This window comes from Rattus norvegicus, chromosome 9, assembly GCF_036323735.1.
Source record: "Rattus norvegicus strain BN/NHsdMcwi chromosome 9, GRCr8, whole genome shotgun sequence".
Lineage (NCBI taxonomy): Eukaryota > Metazoa > Chordata > Mammalia > Rodentia > Muridae > Rattus > Rattus norvegicus.
This window is the reverse complement of record NC_086027.1, coordinates 114,140,997-114,162,181: the sequence shown is the minus strand read 5'-3', so window position 1 is coordinate 114,162,181 and position 21,185 is coordinate 114,140,997. Positions and strand designations below refer to the sequence as shown.

General features: G+C 47.1%; 1 protein-coding gene across 7 annotated transcripts in view; it reads left to right on the top strand.

The window, feature by feature from the left end:
• The window catches only part of Ptprm (protein tyrosine phosphatase, receptor type, M), a 704,621-nt gene that overhangs the window by 628,819 nt on the left and 54,617 nt on the right, over window positions 1-21,185 (top strand). For all 7 annotated transcript variants that reach the window (NM_001168632.1, XM_063266820.1, XM_063266818.1 and 4 more), the window contains 3 exons: window positions 1,235-1,311; window positions 3,597-3,633; window positions 20,068-20,165. In NM_001168632.1, coding sequence (NP_001162103.1) covers window positions 1,235-1,311; window positions 3,597-3,633; window positions 20,068-20,165 — 212 coding nt within the window. The remainder of the gene's footprint in view (window positions 1-1,234; window positions 1,312-3,596; window positions 3,634-20,067; window positions 20,166-21,185) is intronic.

Here is a 21,185-nt window from a genome sequence, read left to right as displayed (position 1 = left end):
TCACACTGTATGACACCCTCACCTACACTTGGCACCATGACCCTTTCCAGTGGGTATACCATAATACCTCACTGTGAGCTAGTCTCTCCCCATTCTGGCCCTTGCCTCTTTGGCCCCAGCTTAATCTTTCCTGCCTCCTACAGGGTCATGATTAAAGGAAGGGGTCTTACATAATCTATTCTGAGCAGTGTTTGGTTCCAAGTGTTGCTATTACCGAGACTGTCTATATCAATAGAACAGAACATGGATGTGGGAACACCCAGGTTATTGTAGGTAATGCTACCTCTTGGGCTGGTTCTATAAGAAAGCAGGCTGAGCAAACCATGAGGAGCAAGCTAGTAAGCTGCAGTCCCCCATGGCCCCTGCTTTAGCCCCTGCACTGGGCTCCTGCCTTAAGTCCCTGTCCTGGTATCCCTGAGACATATGAACTGGGGTTACCTCTTTCTTCCAGAGTTGCTTATGGTCATGGTCTTTATCACGGCAGTGAAAACCTTAACTAAGACAGTCTCCATCCAAATGTCCCAGAAGGCGGAGGACTTACAGCTATTGTCTTGAAGGTGGACATTATCAGCAGGCTTCTGCATCCGAGGCCTTGTAGGTGGTGTAGGGAAGCTGTTGGAGCTTCCAACCCAAGAACTAACTCTTGTGGGTTAAGAGCGATTAGGTTATAAGTAGAAGTCTCTAGATTTTACGATATTGTATGTCTTTCCATGATCAAGAAAGTAGAAAGATCTATTATCTAAAAAAAAAAAAAATAATAAGATCTATAGATCCCAAGCTCAATAGCAAAAGAGGATGTTTAGGTGTGTAATATTTACTATCCTGTGTTGGTGGACTTGCCATCACTGTGATGAAATACCTGAGATACGCAAACATAAAAAGAAGAAAGGTTTACCTGGGCTCACATTTTCAGAGTTCCAACCCATCATATGTTTTATTGCTTCATCCATGCATGAGGGAAATCACTGTGGTAGGAAGTACCAGGGGGAACATTCTCATCTTCCCACGTGGAAACAGTAATTCACAGTCACATTGTAGGTTTGATACCAAAAGATATCGAATTCCAAACTGCAGCAATCTGGAAAGCAGATTCATGCATGGGGAAGATCCCTATCTGCTGCACAGTTCTGAGGTGAGGGGCAGCCTCAGGGGTTGCCTTTATTAATGGCTGTCCATTTTCTCTCTCTCTCTCTCTCTCTCTCTCTCTCTCTCTCTCTCTCTCTCTCTCTCACAGATGATCACTCTCGGGTAAGGCTGCAGATGCTGGAAGGAGACAACAGTTCAGACTATATCAATGGCAATTACATCGATGTAAGTATCTTAAAACAGTCAGCACACCAGACATTCCAATACACAGCGCACATGAGAATCTGCTGTGCAGCTGGTAAACGTGTGCCAGTGACCAGCCGCAGCAAGTCTCGCTACCCCCCACACTCCACAGAATGTGCGGTCACTGCTGTCTCAAGTCAGCCTATTTGGGGATAAACGTCTTATTTCCGTCCTACACCCTCTTTGCCTACCCACACTACATGAACCGAGAAAATGTTTTTACGTTTTTTTGTCAACAACTTTAAAAATGTTTGCATATTAATGGGACAAAACCCTCTAATTGCTAATGTGGTGATTTGCAGGCTCCTGTCACCGCCTTGCTTTTAAGTTTGCCTTCAAAGTCATCCACAGCTGTGCACCAGGACTTCCAAGGCAAGCGAGGCGTGTCATTAAAAATGCAAGCTGTTCAATTATTGAAGATGGCTGCCTTGTTCATCCTGCGTCATGTTAACTTAATGTCTTACATTAGGATAAATTCTTTAAGAGACAGCCTGTTTTCAGTTGAAAGGATGAATGAAATCAGAAGCAGAAACTCAGGGCACTGTGTGGTTCCCTGCAAGGCTCAAGCTTCCTTGAACAGATCCAGCTTCTGTGTTCTTCCCAGACATGTTACATGCCGGGCTGGGTTTTCAGTCCATTAGCACCTCCAGACACCCATCTTACCCGTATGCATGTGTGTGTTGGGCGTTTCTGATCCCCAAATCCCAAATCCAAACTTTCCCAATGCCAACGCAATGCCACACAACTGGAAACCCCACAACAACCTCGTGGGCAAGCCTCAAAGCCCAATACACAGCTTAATATCACCAGTGAGAAGGGCTGTCCCTGCACCTTCAGCCATAACATAGCAACATTGTTTCATGCAGAGTTAAACCGCTACACAGGTTGCCTTTAGGCCGGGAGCATAAGCTATACAGTGGACCCCATTCCCAGAATTTCCTCACATTCCTTCTCATAGCCACCATTAATCAAGAAAACGCCCCACAGATCTGCAGACAAGGCCGATCTTTTAGAGGCGTTTTTACAACTGGGGTTCCACTTCTCAGATACGTCCAGCTTTGTATCAAGTTGACAAACAAGCCAGCACAGGATTTTAAGGGGATGCTTGGCTGATACGTGACTCAGATGAGAGGACTAAGGTGGTTAGTAACACAGGCCATCCTGGGACAGCATGGGCTAGCTCAGCTCATGAAATGTATCCTTCCCGCCTCCTAGACACCGTCTAAGGTATTAGATTTGCAGCATAAGCAAGTTAAAGTTCTCTCTCGTGTAGAATTCACTGCTAACAAACCAGTAACCCTCTAAAGAATTCTATGGAATGGAGGTCACAGTCCTGGCTTTTGAGATGCGAGCCAAATCAGTTGTATAAGAGAATCACTGCCTTTGTTCTTCATTGCTGTTGACTGAAGAGCAAAAATAATCTGACAGATATTTAAAGTATCTGAGAAATCTGTATTTTTTTCCTGCAATATTTTTTTTTCTGTTTTCCAGTTATCTTTGGGAACAGTGTTTAGGGTAATCTCCTTGGAAAGAGATGTATTAAGGCCCACGATGATGCAGTATATTACAGGATGTAATTTTCTCTGAATTGACTTTTATCTCTCCCAGATAGTTCTCTGAAGATGCCTCTACTTCTCTGGCCCCAGTTTAATCTTTCCTGCCTCCTACAGGGTCATGATTAAAGGGGGAGGGGTCTTATATAATCGCGTATGAGCAGCGTTTGGATCTGAGCTTTGCTATTGATGAGACTGTCTATATTGATAGAAGAGAGCCTGAGTTAAGTCCTTGGCACATGGCCAGTAACATCCGAAACGCAAACAAGATTCTATTGCACATTCCCAGCCATTCGCACCTTAGTAAGAGGCTTGGTCGTTTCAGTTCAGAGAATCCATAGATTGATAGCATCTGCTGTCCATCCATCATCTCATGGCCACTGTAGGATGAAGTCGCTCTCACTAGCTGCATACCATCTAGAAGGATGTACAGGATGCATCCTGGCTTAGGAAGACAGACTCAAACTGAGCTATCAGACGACTGGTAACTAAGGTACTAGTAACAGGGCCATCCTGGGACAGCATGAGCTAGCTCAGCTCTTGAAATGTGTCCTTCCTGTCTCCCGGATACCTTCAAAAGTATCAGCCTTGCAGAATAAGTAAGTCAATGTTCTTGGCGTTTGGATGCACCGCCATTTCCACAGACCCAGCATGTGACTCCAGTGCCACCTGATGACTTTAAACTTATCTAATTTTTTTCTCACTTATCCTCAGGGCTATCATCGACCCAACCATTATATCGCAACCCAAGGTAAGTTCATGTTCCGCTCTTACCTGTGTATTGTTGCTTGCCAGCCTCAGTCACTTGGAACCTATCGCCCATGCCCTCATGAGAGTATTTAACGTGTGACACGTTATGCAGGTGTCGTGTCCTTAGGGATTGGCACATGTACCCTCGTTTTAGTAGTCACTTATTCAGAACTGCATGTTGGGACCCTAAGGATTCATTATTGAGTTCAACCCCCAATGGTTTTGGAGTTAGTCTAACATTTGCAAGAACGTAGTCTATATTTCCCATGCGCATATGGAGAGAGACAGGAGAGGAGAATGCCCTTTAATAAGTCCGTTCTGACAACTGTCTATCCAGCGGTTGACTTTAGGGGGCAGCTGTGAGGTGGCCCACATGTATCCGAGTAGGGACAATGTTGGGAGCAGGTGGAGGCTGCTCTAGCAAGGTGGCTCCAGATCAACAGGAAGACAATAAGTGATCTCGATCCAGGGACGGCAGGGACATGTCCCTCAGTGTTTGACACTGATGCAGGACTTAAATCCCTCCTTACTCCATGTCCCCCAGTGGCTGGCACTGACATAAAAGAAAAGAATTTACTCAGAGCAATGAAGCCTCACGCCTAAGCTCATGCTCTTACAACCAATTTTATTCCCAAGACATTATAATACGGATTTTCACCAAGTCTCTTTAACACACAGGGCGTATCACAGGTATACACACAAAGCAATGTCTCCCCTCGTGCCTGCCCACACCCGTCAGTATTGATTTTCCCACCAGTATCAGACTTTGGCCTTAATGACAGTGGGAGGATTTCTGAAGACTGAAAGGATCTAATTTAAACCAGACCTGTTGCTTTACTCTTGTCCACCCTATTAATTCTTCTCTGCCCAAAAGGCCATTGATTGATGGGCCAGTATGAACATTATCTGCATCTAAGTGACAGTCACACCATCGTAACATGCCAGGCTCAGGACTCAGCAAACTGGAGGACCATAGATGGAGAGTCTCTGAGGCTGCCCACTTAGAGGGAGGGCAAAGGGATCTCAACCTCCAGGCTCACAGCAAGGGGGCAGCTCAGATCTGATCCTACCTCACAATCACGATGCAACCCACCGAGTGAGCAGCAGGTGGGATGGAGCGCATCAAGGACTGACCACTCCTTCACTGTGCTTGAAGGAGCTCCCACTGGCTTCCTAATGGGCAGCCAAGGGCATCTCTACAAAAGGGCTTTATTGTTTAGCTGCATTTTTAAAATGGGCTTTAGGAAAATCCTGCTTTAGCTTTTAGGGAAAGACAACGCAAGAAAGCTTCAAAGTCTGCAAGTGGTTTTCTGTTATGGTGGGTGTGGTTTGTGAGCATGGTCCTGCCTGCTTTCTGCCTGAGATGCCTGCCCCCCTCCCTTCCTCTCCCTCCCCCTCCACCCCCCCTCTCTCTCTATCTCACTCGTTCTCCTCTTCATTGTTACATCTATATTTCCTTTGTCTATTTTGCTTCTCGTGTGGTTCTGTTTTTAACTGACACATGATTGTGTCCACTTACGGGCACAGCGTGACACTTCAGTATGTCTTTGCAATACGTGATGAGCGGGTCAGGATGGTTGGTATATCTTAGACATTTTCCATTTGTGTTGGGAGCATTTTGAATCCTTACTGCCTGGTCAGTGGTTGTTAATTGGCATCCCAGTGTCATTTAGCTCCTGGAAGCTATTCTCCCAGAGTTGACACCATGGCTTGGTGGCGAGTGTCACCCGTGTTCCAGAAGCTGCCCCTCGGGTGCGGCTGCACACTGTGCCTCCTCACCCTGAGCAAGCCATTTCCAGAGTGCGCTCAGGGCCTCCCTTCCTGAAAGGGAGCTTGGCCTTCTCAGGCCTGCCCTACCTACTCATCCTCCTGATCCACACAATTAAGTGTGCGCAGGGTCCTGCGTCTCCCTTCTAGCTAATAAGGCTTCTCACTGCTACACAACCCAGAAAGCAAGTTTTCTATGATATAATCTCTTAATTAATGTCTCTTAATTAAAATCCCCTTAAGCACCAACATTTTTGCCACTGTGAGTTTAAGAAATGATTATTAAAATGAAGTCAAATTCAAGCTGAAAGGCCTTAGAGATCTAACCTTTCATAGTGTGGGCCATGGTCAGTTGGGGTCTGAGCTTTTGCTGTTTTCTCTTGGGGGTTGCTTGCTAGTATGTTACTCTTCTATGCATGTTCCCCAAAGTTTATGTCTGCTGATCGTCCCGCCATTTTAGTATTTATATTACAAAAGTCTCGATAAACGTATATGAAAAGGTCCCACGATCAGTGTTTTATCTCCTTAAAATAAGCTGCTTTAGACACATACCCATAGTCACAAGGTTCAAATCCTGTGCTGTCCTGGAAGTTATCGGAGCCTCCCGAGTGTATCAAGGTGGAAGGAGTGTTTGGTAGCTCAGCAGAGCAGCTCTCTATGCAGATGGGTCTCCATCCCTGGGCAGAACTCACCAGCTTGTTGGCGTGAGTACAGAGGTAGGCGTCGAGAGTATCCACAGATTGTAGATGAGGAAGGCAAGCTAGGAAACAGAAGAACAGGCCCTGAACAGGTACCTCACATGGTGAGGATCAAATTCACCCATGTGAATGGCACCTCCCTGTGAGCCCTTAGTTACTCTTAAGACAGAGCACAGCTCCATGGTTAGGAAGGAGGGCGTCATGGCACCCAGAGACTAACGGACACCATATAAGCATAAAATTACCTCCCCCTTCCCTGGCCTCGACAACCCTAAGGGAGCCTGCTTCACTAGTCAATAAAAAAGTAAACTCTTTAGTAAAAGCTCAAGGCCTGAACTTCACTCCCTCCATGTGGAGAAACCTGAGCTGGACATTTTTAAGAAGCCTTGGCATGGTTCTTAGAGATTGCCTTGGGAGGACACACAGCATCCAGACAGACAGTGTGACACTGTCCCCTTGAACTTCTCCCCATCTGCCTTGTCTCAGAAGATGCAGTGCTGGCCCTCATGTTGGATGATGAGCACTCACGGGGATCTAGAAAATAACAGGAGGTAGAAATGTCTCTGGTCAGGCCACACTGGCAAGAAGAGTCCACACCTGCTGCCAAGATGAAGCCTTCTGCAGGGACAGAAGGTTGTGTCAGAACCAGGACATTAGGAGGAGTGACCAGGCTCATTAACTGACTCAATAGATAGTACCAACCTCCTGGTCAGCGCTCCATACCATGCAGAAGCTTAAGATACACAAGAATCGCAAGCACACACAGGAATGAGCCAGAAGCCAGGCTCACCTGTGTGGTGAGCACTCAGCCAGGTGGGAAGTCATGCTGGTCCCATGGGGCAAATGCACAGCTGTCCCATCTCCTGTGACGTGTCTGTCTCTTTCTTCAGGAAAGGGCTGCCCAGCTCCTCTTCCACAGAACACATTTCTTGATATGTCTTCAGAAACAGTCAGTCTTGTGAAAACTCATTCGACTTCAGTACTGTACCTGTCTGTGCATGCAGCCCCATCCCCTCCCCACGGTGTGTCCTATTGAATTAGTTTTGATTGCCACCCTCTGGCCACAGTTTGAAAAGGAGAAACCTGGAGGGGTTTTCTGGCTTCAGAGATTTGCATCTGGGAGGGCAGACTTCACTGTGAACATGGCAGAAGTCAGCGAGAGTTTCTGAGGGGTCAGACATCGCAGGGCCTCTGTCACCGCAGCACAGTAGATGGTTCCAGTGACGTCTGGGAGAGTATTCTGGCTTTCTTATACATGCTCTCTGTGTTCCAGAAAGGTGGATTGGCTTATAGGTTCCCAGCCCAGAACCCAGCCCAGGCCTCAGGAGTAGTCAGCACTAAGCTGCGAGGAGAGCACCCCACTCTCCACGGCAGCCATTCCTGAGGTGTACAGTTGTCAGGGTTCTGGCACCCATTCCACACTCTGAAGAAAAAATGAGTTCCCATACCTGGCCTTCAGATGGTGATGGCCACTTGAAACTGTTTCCCAGTGGAACTGAAAGGACTGTCTTAGTTCATCACAACACTGGCCTTCAGTGCACAGCTTCTGTTTCTCGGCCTGGCCCCAGCTAGCCCCGACCCCAGTGAGCCCCGACCCAGCATACCCCAAGCAAGCCTCTCCCTCACCTCTCACTTCTCTGTTGCCCCTTCTCTTGTTTTCCTGGCCGAGTGGCTTCTGCATCATCAGTGGGTTGCAGGTCTGGTAATGGTTCCATTCCTTATATCCTCTTTGAGACTTGTTTTAACAACAGTCCCTAGTGAAATGGAGTATTACTCTTCAGTTTCCACCATTAATGAGGACGAGGCTGTGAAAAAGAAAATTTTGTGTGGTTTCTGCACAAACAGAAATCAACGAACTAGGGGTTGCAGCCACACCCTTGGGAGTGCTGCCCGGGGCACTTGTTCACTGCTTTCTCAGAATGAAGTCTTAGTGACAGTTTATCCAGGAAATTCCTCTTAATGACCCAACGTTCTGCCCAAAGTCATTGGCCTAATTGACCAGTGATCTGATTCATTGACATCTCTCAGACCTGCCTTCCTATTAACCCTGCACTGAGACCTTCAAGGACCTTAAACGGAGGGATAGGGTCCCAGCTGCCTATGTGTGTCTGTGCTTCTGTGCCTGTGGAGCAGTCGTAAACAATGGGGCTTGATTCATACAGAGCAATGTAAGGATTAGTGTAAAGAATCATGCCTAAATGATCGTTATTTGGTTTTAATTTTAAATTTTCCCTTCAGTTTATTCTGATATGTTTATGGAATAGAGTGCTTCAATCTACATATTCATCATAGAGTAATCATACGAGGATAATTAGTCTGTCCATCATCCCAGGTGTCTATCATTCTTCTGTGGGAAGGCATTAAAGATCTTATCCTATAGCTAATCAGAACATACAGCCCATGTTTCCTACTATGTCACTCATAGTGGCCAAGATATGGAGCCAGTGTGTCCATCAATGAATGGATGGATGTTTTAAAGTTTTATGTGTATATATATATATATATATATGATACAATATCATATATTATATATATGATATGATATATGGATAATATAAATATGATACATACATATTTACTTAAAACATGATATATATTTATTTATAATATGATACCTATGTTTATATAACATATCAAGTGAGCCAGACATAAAGAGATGAACGTTACATGAATCTGAAACCTTCACACCAAAGACGTTTTAAATCTTTAAAAGGGGTTTAGGTGTGTATCTCACTTAAAGTTAAAAAGACAAAGAAGTACAAAGTTTTAGACTTGGAAAAAAATTTGAGTCCCCCAGTCCATCCTCAGTGATTTTTAGGGATTCCTAGTAGAGAAAAAGTTGGAACCTGAGGAAGAAATGTGTGTAAGTGCCCTGTGGACCTAAATCATGTACGCAGATGCCGCCAACCGTGTGGAGCAGCGTTCGTGATGGGTAAGGCAGCGAGCAGTTCTCAGCTGAGAAGAAAGCCAGTACCACACAGCAGACTTACTAGGGGACATTGTCAACACGGAATTAAACACACAGATATTTAAGGTCACCTCTTTCTCTTTTGTTCAGGCTCAGACCTTTGAAAAGAAAGAGTTATGACCTAATTTGCATGCGTGCCCCACAGTGCTGGCTTTCCTCTGAAGGGACAGCCCATCCAAAGCTCAGCCGTCCACAGACTGGGCTCAGCACACAGTCACAAGGGCACCAGTGACCTCAGCAAGGCAGGCGGAGTTTGTCTTCAAACAGTGCCCTGCATGAGAGCTCTGCTGTACAGACCACTGCTTCCTGAGACAGTTTATCTGCCCCATTCCAGTGTGTTTTTTTTTCTTAAAGAGAATCAATTCAGTTTACTCTGTCTCTTGGCTTCTCTCTAAAACTGGCTGCTGGAAATCTCCTGATGCTCGGCTCGCCGCTGCCACTGAGCAGTTGAGAGAACCTGCCCTCTGTTATGTCTTGGGAGCCAATTCATCTCTATTCTGATCACTTATTAGATTTGCTCTCCTTTTCTGTTCAATAGAAGAGGATCCCACTTGTGTACTAAGGCAAGCTTAATTAAGGAAGATGGGGACTAAGGAAAGCTTCTGCTGCCTTAGCCCTGAAGCGTGCCAACGCAGGTCTCTCTCTCTTTCCTGTGACAAAAGGCAGGCAGATCCTCTGGGTTACCGCGCCACTCCAGATGCTGAGCTCCGACTCTACCTTTTCTCTCTTTGACAGCCTTCCCTCTGCTCCCCTCCACACAGCCTGCATAAGTACCTGCACTGGCTTCTGAGAGTTCTCTATGGAGACCAACACTGAGGAATGCTCTGGACCACAGCCAGCGGGAGACTGAATATTTGTCACATTCCTCCCTTCTGTGGCTTTAGCACTTTGTTCTGTGCCTTCTCTCAGCTTCCCCAGCAGATAGCGTGAAACCTGTGCCAGGGACCAAGAGCCCCAGCAAAAGCAATGCGTGGCTCTGCCTCATAGGCTGGGGTCACTGCCTACTGCCCACCATGCTTGTGATCTTTCTTTCCTGTGTTACAGTTGTTCATCAGGGGCCTAATCTAGACATGCTCCACTCAGACTCGCTGTGTCTGCCTTTACCAGGCCACCCTCCATACGGAGCACCTTAGGAGTCTCTGCGCTCCCAGTCACAGGGGTGCCACTGCCAGCCGAAAGGCTTTGCTCGGCTGCGGTGGAGGAACAATCCTAGAACAGTGCTGAGTGTAGTCCACAGAGAGCAGATCCAAATGACGGATCGGTGTAGGTGGGGTTCCCAGAAGCTCTCCCCGAGACGCCGCAGTGCTGAGCTTCGTGAGCAGTTCTCCATCGGTGATCTCACTCACAACCACACTTCACTCACACAATCAGATCTTCAAAAGCTGGCCCTAACATTCCTTCTGTATGCAGACATGCTTGCTATCAGTAACTCATCCAAGACACCCTCCACCCCAGGAAGTATTCAAGGAGAATGGTCACTATAGAGTTAGAGGGTGCGGCTTGCAAACCAGATCTGCCAGCAGCCTCTCAATCAACGTTAGCTCCCACTCTACCCGCCCTCATGGTGCCACCCATCTGGAACGCACATCTCCCAGTGGCGGGGATAGTTCAGGCTCTGTCCCATGCACAGTGGGCACACTCACGTAGCATCATGAAAGTGGCGCCTTCTGCACCTGCTGCTGCTTGCTCCCTTCTAGAAGGATGTGTCAAGAGAGCTGCCTGTGTCTCGCCCACACCCCAGACTCCCTTCAAAGTACTAAGACTGTCACCACTGTAAATGTTTGAACAAAGGTAAATTCGGGTTAAATAGAAAGTTAACTCAATCACAAACTGGAGGCAACATCTATTTCGCCTTGAAAAAGACAATGTTTGAAACCTTGCCCGTGCCATACCCTCACACGCAAACACTCCATATGCAAACAAGTACATACAGGAAACACAAAGGAACAAAACTAAAGATATCCTCTATGACCCCCCCCCAACACACACACTCCAAAAAAAGCATGACAAGCTTAGATCTCAAAGATACTACTTCACTTTCCTGTATAAAGTTTTGGAGGTTGGGTGGGCAAAGGAAGGTGGCGTTCAGAAATTCAATTTATTCTTACATTTTTCTTCATCCTTTTTTGTTTTGTTTTTCCTGGCACTTAAGATATTAGTTGATGATATTTTGGGAATGCGGGAACTTCATTCTACCAAAGATCAAGGAAAGCAGAACCATGAGCGTATGTGACACAAGAGAGAAGGAAGAAACCACAACCATGGCGAATTGTGGAAGGATCAACTTAGTGTTAGGTGACCATGGCTCTTAAAATGGGAAGATGAGAGTAAGGTATCTCAGGACGACCACAGCCATCAGCTCAATGCATCTTCAGAGATGGCTCAGTGGTCAGGTGCTGGCCCCTGCAAGCAGAGAAGCCTGAATTTCAAGTCCTAAACTTACCTACAAAGGCACTGGTGGAGACATGTGCCTGGGTCCCAGGGGTGGTAACGTGGGAGGCAGACAGGGGCCATCCCTAGCAACCTCTGGGCCATGAGCCTCACCTACATGGAAAAGTCCCAGGCCAGTGAGAGAGCGTGTGTCAAACAAAAGGTAAAAAGTACCAAAGGACACCTGAAAATGTCCCCTGTCTTCCACATACGCCAGGCCCACAGGTATCCAGAAACTCACACACAAACAGATGTCCACACACACGTAGGTAGGTATGTGTGTATATATGTATGTGTGTATGTATGTGTATATGTGTATACTTTTATGTGTGTGTGTGTGTATGTGTGTGTAGGTATGTGTGTATATATGTATGTGTATATGTGTATACTTATGTGTGTGCATTTGTATATGTATGTATGTGTATATGTGTGTGTGTGTTGTGTGTCTATGTGTGTATGTATGTATGTGGCTTATATAAATTTATAGCTTACTCCTAATTTAACCTAACTTTGTCTTTCACTGTTGAATGTCAAATCAGAATTTCATATGTCTGTGTTAAACCCAGAAACAAATAACCCTTGAAACTAGTAAGAGAAAAGGATTTTCATTTGTACTTCAGCCTAGGAAGAAAGGTGTGGGTGATGTGGGATAGAGGTATGTGGCTGAAAGACACCATAGGAAGGACATGTGGGCTGCGCTCCAGGTCTGGGGGTGACACACAGCAAGTCCCTGCAGAAGAAAGTACAGCCATGTACCTGCCAGTCAGAGTGACCCTGCAGTAAAAACACCTCCTGGGGAAGCAGGGGTTGTCATTGCAGGGGGTGGGGGGGACCGTGGGGCTCTCTAAAGTGAAAACACTAACTGCGTGATCAAGTCACACCTCCTGACACTCCTAAAAAGACACACTTTATTACAGCTTTGGCACCGAGTTCCTTCTCTTTTGCACTCAACAATTAAAGTTCCAGGGACTGGAGAACTGTTCCTATGACCCCATGGAATTCTAGATGTGAAGGGGGTTTGTTTCAGTGCTGTGCTTAGAAATCAGTATCCTGTCATGCAACTATGTCCATTTCAAGCTCGGATTAAATTGCATACTCACCAGTCCACCCCGTCGTAGAATAAGTGCATTGTCTCTCTCACTAGTGGACTCTCCTTGTCTCTCATACGTAGTCATTTTCCCACGATAGCCTTCACCTTTGGAACAGGAGCAAATCGAACCCCGTGTACCCAGACACCTAGGTTCTTCTTTTCCTCACTTGAAACCAAGACTATTCAAAAACTTCTACACTTCACCATGAGTAGCCTCAGGGGAGAGCAAATGGCTCTATCAAATAAGTGATGTTAAGGATAATGAATGCGGAAGCCAGCCGAGCTCCCTGCCACAGTTATCACACACATCTGGGAGGCACGGAGCCACCTTTCACCTTGTACATTGCCTGGCTTCTGCAAAAACTGAAAAGCCACTAAATGTGAAATTATGAGTCTGAGTGTTATGGCAGTACCAGATGTCTAATTCCCTGACTGTTGAGTAAGTGACTTTATAACGCCTACCTTAGTTCACGGTCTATAGCAACAGTACCAATAACGGATCAGAAATTTGGGGCCACTCTTCTGTATGTACCAGGGGCTTATACAATCAACTTTGCACTGCCTTACTCTGCCTCACGTGGCTTTTGGCCTTCAGCCAGAGAACCCACCAAAGCCAGGGTCGATGTCAGCCAAGTTACCCCGGATTATCTGTTGGTATGTCATCTCGAGGTCCCTCCCCTTCCCTCTGTTCTTGCACCCCCTCTGTGTCCCCTGATCCACACCATCACCAATGATCCCAGCATTTCAATAGTCGTGCTCACACAGGGCTCCTGACACTGGGTAATCCCACCCATTCAAAGGGTCCTAGGGTATCATAGTATATTTCAAACTCCACCCCTCTCTGTTATGGTAAATAACACTTCTTTTGTTTATTTGAGATGAGAGACAGACAGACAGACACAGAGAGAGAGAGAGAGAGAGACAGACAGACAGACAGACAGAGAGGAGAGAGGGGGCCAATGGAGGATAGAAGGTAAGTTTTGAAAGTCTGCTTTCCCTGACTTGCCTCTCTTGCTATTTCTTTTGTGGTACCTTCTCCGGGCTGGCCAGCAAACTTCTGGCCAATTCTCCTGTCTCCCTTCCCCCATCTCCTCCTAGTAGTGATGTGCACCAGTTCAGCCTCTCACATGGCCTTTGAGGACTGAACTCAGGTCGTCAGGCTTGAAGGTCAAGCACTTACACACTGAGCCAACCCTTCACCTTCTCTGAATAGATGTGACATTGCTAGTCACTATCTATGTTTCCCTGGCTTTCCCTGTCCACTCTGGACACTGACTCAATGATCCTTGGACTTAGCCCCATTTTTCCCCTCAGCCCACTGTGCCTACTCCTCCATCCTCCCCTTTCCATGGTTGCCGATAGCCACTCACAGTGCAGGCTGGGCACATCCTGAGGAAACTCCACAGTACACGCAGTTTCTACCTGAATCTACTAAGGCCATAAGTCCCATTCTCTCCTTTTCGCCTTTTCTTCCTCGCCCAGGCACGGAATCTGCCAGGGCAGCTGGCCTTTGTAGGAGTCCTTAATACCTGTCTTCTCCTTGTAATCATGCAATAATTCTAAAGAGTTCATCTCTTTCCAAGAGGACCCCTGTGTGCCCCCTTTCTCTCTCTCGGGGGTAACAAGTCCACCTTAACCAGGACCCACAGCCCCACCCTTCACCCTCAGTCTTCATTGGAGCCATGTGTATCCCATGAGGCTCAACGAAGTCTTCAGTAGCGTGTGCTTGCTTGTCCACCAGGAGGACATTCCCTCACCCCACTTCACCCACCACCCATCCAGTGATACGTTCTGGTCTCCAGAAAGCCTTCTGGTATCCTCGATAAAAGGTCTGAAGAGATTGGGTTTCTTTCGAATTTTCAGTTTATAACTAAAACTAAGTAAGGGTATGCAGGCCAGCTTGGCTTTAAACCTGGTGACCTGAGTTCAATCCCCGGGATGCACACGGTGGAAGGAGAAAACCGACCTTCATAAATTGTCTTCTGGCCTCCATATGTGAGCTGTGGTCACACACACACACACACACACACACACACACACACACACACACACACGTGTACATACACTTGCACATACGCAGGTAATTTAAAACATAAAAATCTTCTTAAGCATGTGAGTCTATCCATTGTAGGCAGATAATATTATATATCCCCCCACATAAACGATCGATGTGACTAAAATGGGTATTCTGTGATGGGAATGAAATGTATCTTAACTGCCCTACACAGATGAAACGAAATCCGTACGTCTGAAAGGAGACAGGAAACCCTATCCGGGGATCTAATACAGGAAAGTGAGGTGTGCTGTTAGGCATCACCGGCACCATTTAAAAGATAATGATTGCAGCTTTACCTGCTGAACACAGGGTATCCCACAGTGAGCCCAAACGATAAGTCTCACCTCCCAGCAAGGTCTGGAGCAGGCAGGCCGCCCCGTCCTTCTAGGGTCAGTAATCCAGCTGTGTCTCTTTGACTCCTGTAGTTCTTAATTCTGGGCAGTGCCCCACAACCACATTGAGATGCGGAGGTCTGGTCTAGTGCAAGAAAGGCAATTATGCCTGCAGGATTCTCGGAGGTGGCTCTCTGCAGAGTCCACGGACATTAAACACCAGGGAGTTAATACCGGGAAAGCCATTCATTCTGCCTTTGGAAGGGCTCTGCTCTCTGTTGGATGTTGTCCTGGAATGTGGGCCAGCTGTGAAAGGGCATGTACTTGGAATCACGGTTACCTTAGACAATGATTGGCCTCTGGAAAGTGGGGGAGGTGCTTTCCCACCCTTGCCTCTCTGGTACCGCTTGCAGGACCCCAGACACACCCAGCTTCCATAGCCAGGCTGAGGCTGGGCTGGTGCTGTGGGGAGTGGGGCGTTTCATAGACCATTCTGAAAAAAGCTTCCAAAGAAGCCACACTGTGTCCACAAAGGACATGAAGCATCGTGCCAGCCTGGTACACTGAAACAGGTGTGAGTGGTAGCCTCGGAGTGGCTCACAGGGAAGAAAAGTCTCCAAAGAGGCATGGGAGAGAACGGGTTCGGAACTGTGCTCTGCGTCAATTGGGCAACTGTAGGCAGGGTCAGGTTTGCTGGGTTTCAGGGCGTATGGGTCGGGGGTGGGGGGACTAAGGGAACCCAGAGAGGACTGGGGGGACATGAGGCACTATGATATTTTAGGTATAGAGGCTGCCACCATGAGAGCTAGGTAGGGGACACTGAAGGGAGGGAGACAGGAAGCCTTTGCCCTGGGAAAACTCTGGGTGGCTCTGAAGAGCTGAGGGCTGGCAGCCTGAGCTTGCCTGCTCACAAGGTGAACCTATTCTGTCTCAGCAGGAGGCCAACAAACACATTAAAGGCGAAACTGACCTGATGTAAAACCACTTTTCCAAGGGCTATTCTGTGTGGGACACACAGGTTTCTCTGCTGGCTTCCTCTTGTGGCTCAGAGTATATGCCTGTCTTCCTGATGCTTGCTCTGTAGTTCTCCTGAGATGGGGCAGTCAGCTAAGCTCCAGCCTCCTTATTCTGGTACTTGACCTGCTGAACCAGGAGGATAGTGGGGGTGAGCTAGAGCCCAGCTGCTGGGAGACCCTCCTTATCTTCAGAAGGAAAGAAGGAAGGGAAGAGTCTCCCTCAACTTCATGGCTCAGTATCTGTATGTTCCCAGAAACTTGCCATGCCCAGGGCCTGTCTGTGATCGTATGGCAAAGGGCAGAGACCACAGGACTGATTTCACAGGATGGCGAATTGTAAATCTAACGAGATAGGACACTTAAAGCACTTCAAACAGCGCCTCAGAAGTAAGACTCCCTCAAAAGATGTTAAATTTTATTCTGCGTACTCTGCAGCAGCATTGATATTTATACCTGGCTTTTTAAAAACTCAAGTAAGCTACTGTGAGTGTTCCAAGGACCTTGACTGTAGTCACCAAGAACATGCTGTACAGAGATTCAGATGTGAAAAGAACATGGTGTAGCTTGCCTACCAGGGTCTGAAATCATAATTTGTATTATCCCTCACCTCATCCTACACAATGGTGCCCATCCCTGGGTGTCTCTTCCTTGGGCTAGTGATTGCGTTTCTTCCTTCCTGTGTCCTTGTTCTTTGCAAGGCCGGGTGGTGGTGAGCAGCCCCTCCGAGCATTCCCTTCTCAGCATATGCCAACCATTGTGAAGGAAATGGATGTATGGAAGTCGGCTGATATTGTAATTTCTAGGCCTTACTTTTCAAGTGATGGAGTCCCATAGGAGGACAATGAACGACTGTCCCTTCTGTCCCTCTGTGTGAACATCTTTAAGTATTCTGCCACAGCAAATCTCTATGGCTGCCAACTCGGCCACCACCAGTGGAACCCAAGGCAGAGCTGCCAGTCTCACCTGTTCAGACCTCCAGAGGGGCTCGCTGAGCCCCCTGGGTTTTTTCCTTGTTGTTTGGGGAATCTGAATCCAAGCACAAGCACTTCCCTGTGCCCTTGGAGAAATTCCCAGTAACCCTAGAGGTTTAGGGCAGAGGAATGGAAACTCCCCGGGGCGTGTCAGACCCATGGGAACCTTGTATATTCAGCTCAAGGTTGTAGGCTCACTGTGTTGGCTCATGATGGTCACTGTCACTCCATGCCCACCCACCAGGGACTACTGAAGTCACATGTATGGTGACCGTCATGTTTGCTCCATTGTTGGGGGCGCAGTGGGGCAGGGGGCACTTATCTCTGCATGATAACCTACCCAGGTATCAGTTGGTAATTTGAACCAGGTAGTCAGGTTGAAATAGGGAAATAGATGAAGAACAAGATTGCAAATCTCACACTAAAACCCCTTCTTCTGTGTGAAACGGATTAAGAAAATACGCATCATTGGCTTGCAAACCCCCTTATTTTAAAGACCACACAAAGGCCCAAGCGACCTCTAACTGGTTCCCAGGTGACATCTTCCTTGGTTCACAGAAGAGCCTGTCCGCAGGGTCAGACACATCAGTAGCTCAGTGGGAAACGACTGGCAAGTAGGAACCTAACTTCGACCACCAGGGTAGTGGGCTGAGCTAAGTTGGGAAGCAAAACCTTGGGCGGGTAAACTTGGGACTGAGATCTGCCTGGGGGTCAGGAGGAACAGTTCAGCATCACACGCCAAGGCAGTACCTGAGAGCCGGGTGATAACCGTACTGGGTCTTGAATGAGCCCCCTAAAGGATGGCCCTTAGAAAAGATAAAGATGAAGGGTCCTCAAGCCTCTACAGATGGCGTAGAGGCGTAAGGTAAAAGGGGAGTCAGAACCAAGACTGAGTGTTAGCATTCCTCACGTGCATGCAGCCGTATGCTCGCTCCTTCAGGGGTCTGCTGTGCTGCAGGCATTCTGTAAGAGAGCACAGTAAACCAGACATCAAGTTCCCCCCATAGGAGATTTCAGTTAAACAGTCGCAGAGTTCATTGTTGAGAAGAGCCAAGCAAGGATCGCTTTGAAAAACACAACAAAGGGCCATGGTGTCAAACACGCCTGGGAAGTCTTGCGGGGACATAGACAGGAAAGCGGGAGGATGCTGGAACCCTTGACTCCCCCACTGTAGTCGTGGTCATCAGCACTGTGTCTCCATGTTTCGGTATGCGGCACAGGCCTGTGTGCCTAATGAGGCCACCTCCCTGTTTCAGGGCTTTCTTCAGCCTGGGAAGACTGTTTGCACGGAGACAGACTCAGTGCAGAATCCCCCTCCTGAATAAGTAACAAGCTGTTAAGTACACAATGAAAGCAAGGGACGCGGTGATTGATAGGAGCTGATGTTTCCCTGTCCCTTCTGTAGCCTTCAATTAAAGTCACATAAATCCTCAGCCTCTACGGCAGGAGGATGTCACGAATGTGTCGGGGGAATGGCTGAGATGGCTGGCATAGCTTCACAAGACTTGGTGGCTGTGTATCCTCACCCCCCCCCCAAAGGGATTAGACACAGAGATGTGAGGTACCTGAGTCTGCCTCTGCAGGAGTGTAGGGCTGTGTTCTCTGAATGGCATGGGATGGAGGGAATAGCACATGTAGCAGAGGGCAAGGGGAAGGAGTCAGAGATGGAACAAGAAGCTCTACACCATGGAAGCTCTACACCATAGAAGTTCTATACCATAGAAGTTCTATACCATGGGAGTTCTAGAACATAGAAGTCCTATACCATGGAAGCTCTATACCATAGCCAGCAGCTAAATGATCCAGAGGAGCAGGGTAACTGAGGCGATCCCTCTGTGCTGCTGTTGCTATGTTCAGACACGCACATGGAGATGAACTTTGATAATAGTAAATACACCTGGTTTTCCCTCTGTGGCTTTGTTATTTATAAAACGTTTTAATTTTAAGAGTCCTCAAAGTTGCCTAGAAATGTGTTAGTGTAGTTGTGTAAAGAAGGCAACACTAAAGCTGACTGTAACCAAGTAATTTGTCACTTCAAATTCAGACACCTGCAAAATCAATAACCTGCTAGGTCTCCATCCTGTAGGTCCCGGCGGGTGTCAGTTCCAAGTATGCCCGGGCACTCACGGATCCTACATAGAGACCGTGCCTCCCCAAGTCTCAGAACTTGTATTTCTCTCAGCCCTTTACATTGTTCTCTCTTGTCTTCTGTATACTGTCAGGTCTGTACCCTCGAGTATACATGAGCATGAGGTAGAGTCTGTGTATTTTTTAAGCTCTAGTGGATGGTGCCATGAATAGGTACCACTAATTGGACACAATGAGTTATTTTTTAAAACAATAATAAATGAAGAAGAGGAATAGGACATGGAGATGGGGAAGAGAAACATGATACCAGCACTGGTATTCTGTAATACATCCCCCACCCCATGCCACCACATACCCCACCCCCACCTTGTTTGTTCCTGTTTTTGTTTTTGCTAGGCTACAGGAAAGGGTTCTGAATTCTCAGATCTCAAGGGGTTAAGGGAAGCAGGTGCCCAGCCACATCCTAAGCCCCATGTTCAGTGGGAAGCCCAGAACAGCCTCTTCAAACCCTTAACTTCTCTCTCACTTTGGAGAGTCATGTGGAAAGAGAAAATAGATTAATTTGACTGATGACACCAAAGACGAAAAAATATTAGAAACAAGAAAAGGCCATGTTTCCTACAGGGGCTCATTTCATCCCGCGTACCACTTCCCCAGGATAGCTGCCAATTGTTAGCAGCAAGAGTAATGGTAGCCACTTTTAAAAATTTCACTCCTGAGTATTACGGAGATAAATAACTAAATGATGTAGAAATCGCTCTCTTTCACGGTCGTAGTTTAAGGGGAGTAAAGAGAACTCAGATGCAGATAATAGTGGGAGACGTGAGAACGTTCAAGCCATGGCTGAAGCACTGGCGTCTGCTGTGGGTGACGTTTTAGAAAGAGTTCTGTTCTGCACGGCTGCTGTAGGGAGGCATCCGGCAAAGGGTCGCAAGAGCATGGGGATGAGCAGGCCTCTTTGAAGCCCCAGCACTGATCCAATGAGAAACGATGAGTCTGTTGTGTTTTGTTTTGTGCAGGACCCATGCAGGAGACCGTCTACGACTTCTGGAGGATGGTGTGGTATGAGAACACGGCAAGCATCATCATGGTGACCAACCTTGTGGAAGTGGGAAGGGTAAGCCATCCACCGCAGACGCCCTTGGTTCCTTGCTAAATGAGCGCAATAGAGAGGCACGAACCATGCACTCTTGAAGTATTTTATACACTCAAAAAAAAAAAAAACCAAAAAACAAAAAACTTAACTTCCAGATTCTCCTGTAGCTTGCCCCAGTAAAGCCTAACCTGAATGACTGTCACCTGTTGAAACAGCAACAGACAGGAAAAAGCTCTCACTATTTAAAGGCTGTCATTATTTGGCTATACCGAGCACGCAGAAACACCGCTAAGCCTCAGTGCTGGTTGGTGCGGTGTCAAAACCCTATTGCTACAACAAACATGAGAGGGTTGAGTGAGTCAGAGGTGTTGGCTCTGGAAACAGTTTGCAGTGCTGGGGCCAGTCTCAGAAATCCAGCATGTCGTCATGCTTGGATGTGTGTCTGTGCCCTAAACTATGAACTGGGCACCATAGTCTGCCCCAAAGGTACTGTGTCCCAGTACCCACTGTATCCTTACTGAGTGTTTATAGGTTTGCACCTTCATTTCACCAGGGAGCTGATGGGTGTCGGTAAGTCTTAGCAGTGCATGATCAGTTTACCTCCAGAGCATTAAGTTTACATAAGAAAACGTGCAGGACACAACTACCTTTGACAATGGGTTCACCTCCATGGCGGCACTCAGCCCAACTGAAGAGCCTGTTACCTCTTAGGGAGGGTGGTTTGTATACCCAGCAAAGGCAGCCTGGTACTTGTCCTAGAACTGAATTATTGAAGCAAGAACCTTAAAGGGGGTAGGGGGTGGTCCTTAAGATTCTCAGACGGCATCAGGAGACACAAACAGGGATGGTTGTAGATATAACAATTGACTCAGAAGAAGACCTCAGTAAGTGGGATACACTAAAAATTCTAGAAAAGATGGCAGACTAGGTCACCAATGTTCTATGAACATCTTGAAATTCTAGATAAATTATGTTTATTTTTAGAAGCCCGTGTAAATCAGGTAAGTAGACTTGTTTAAAACATGCAACTTGACACTCAAG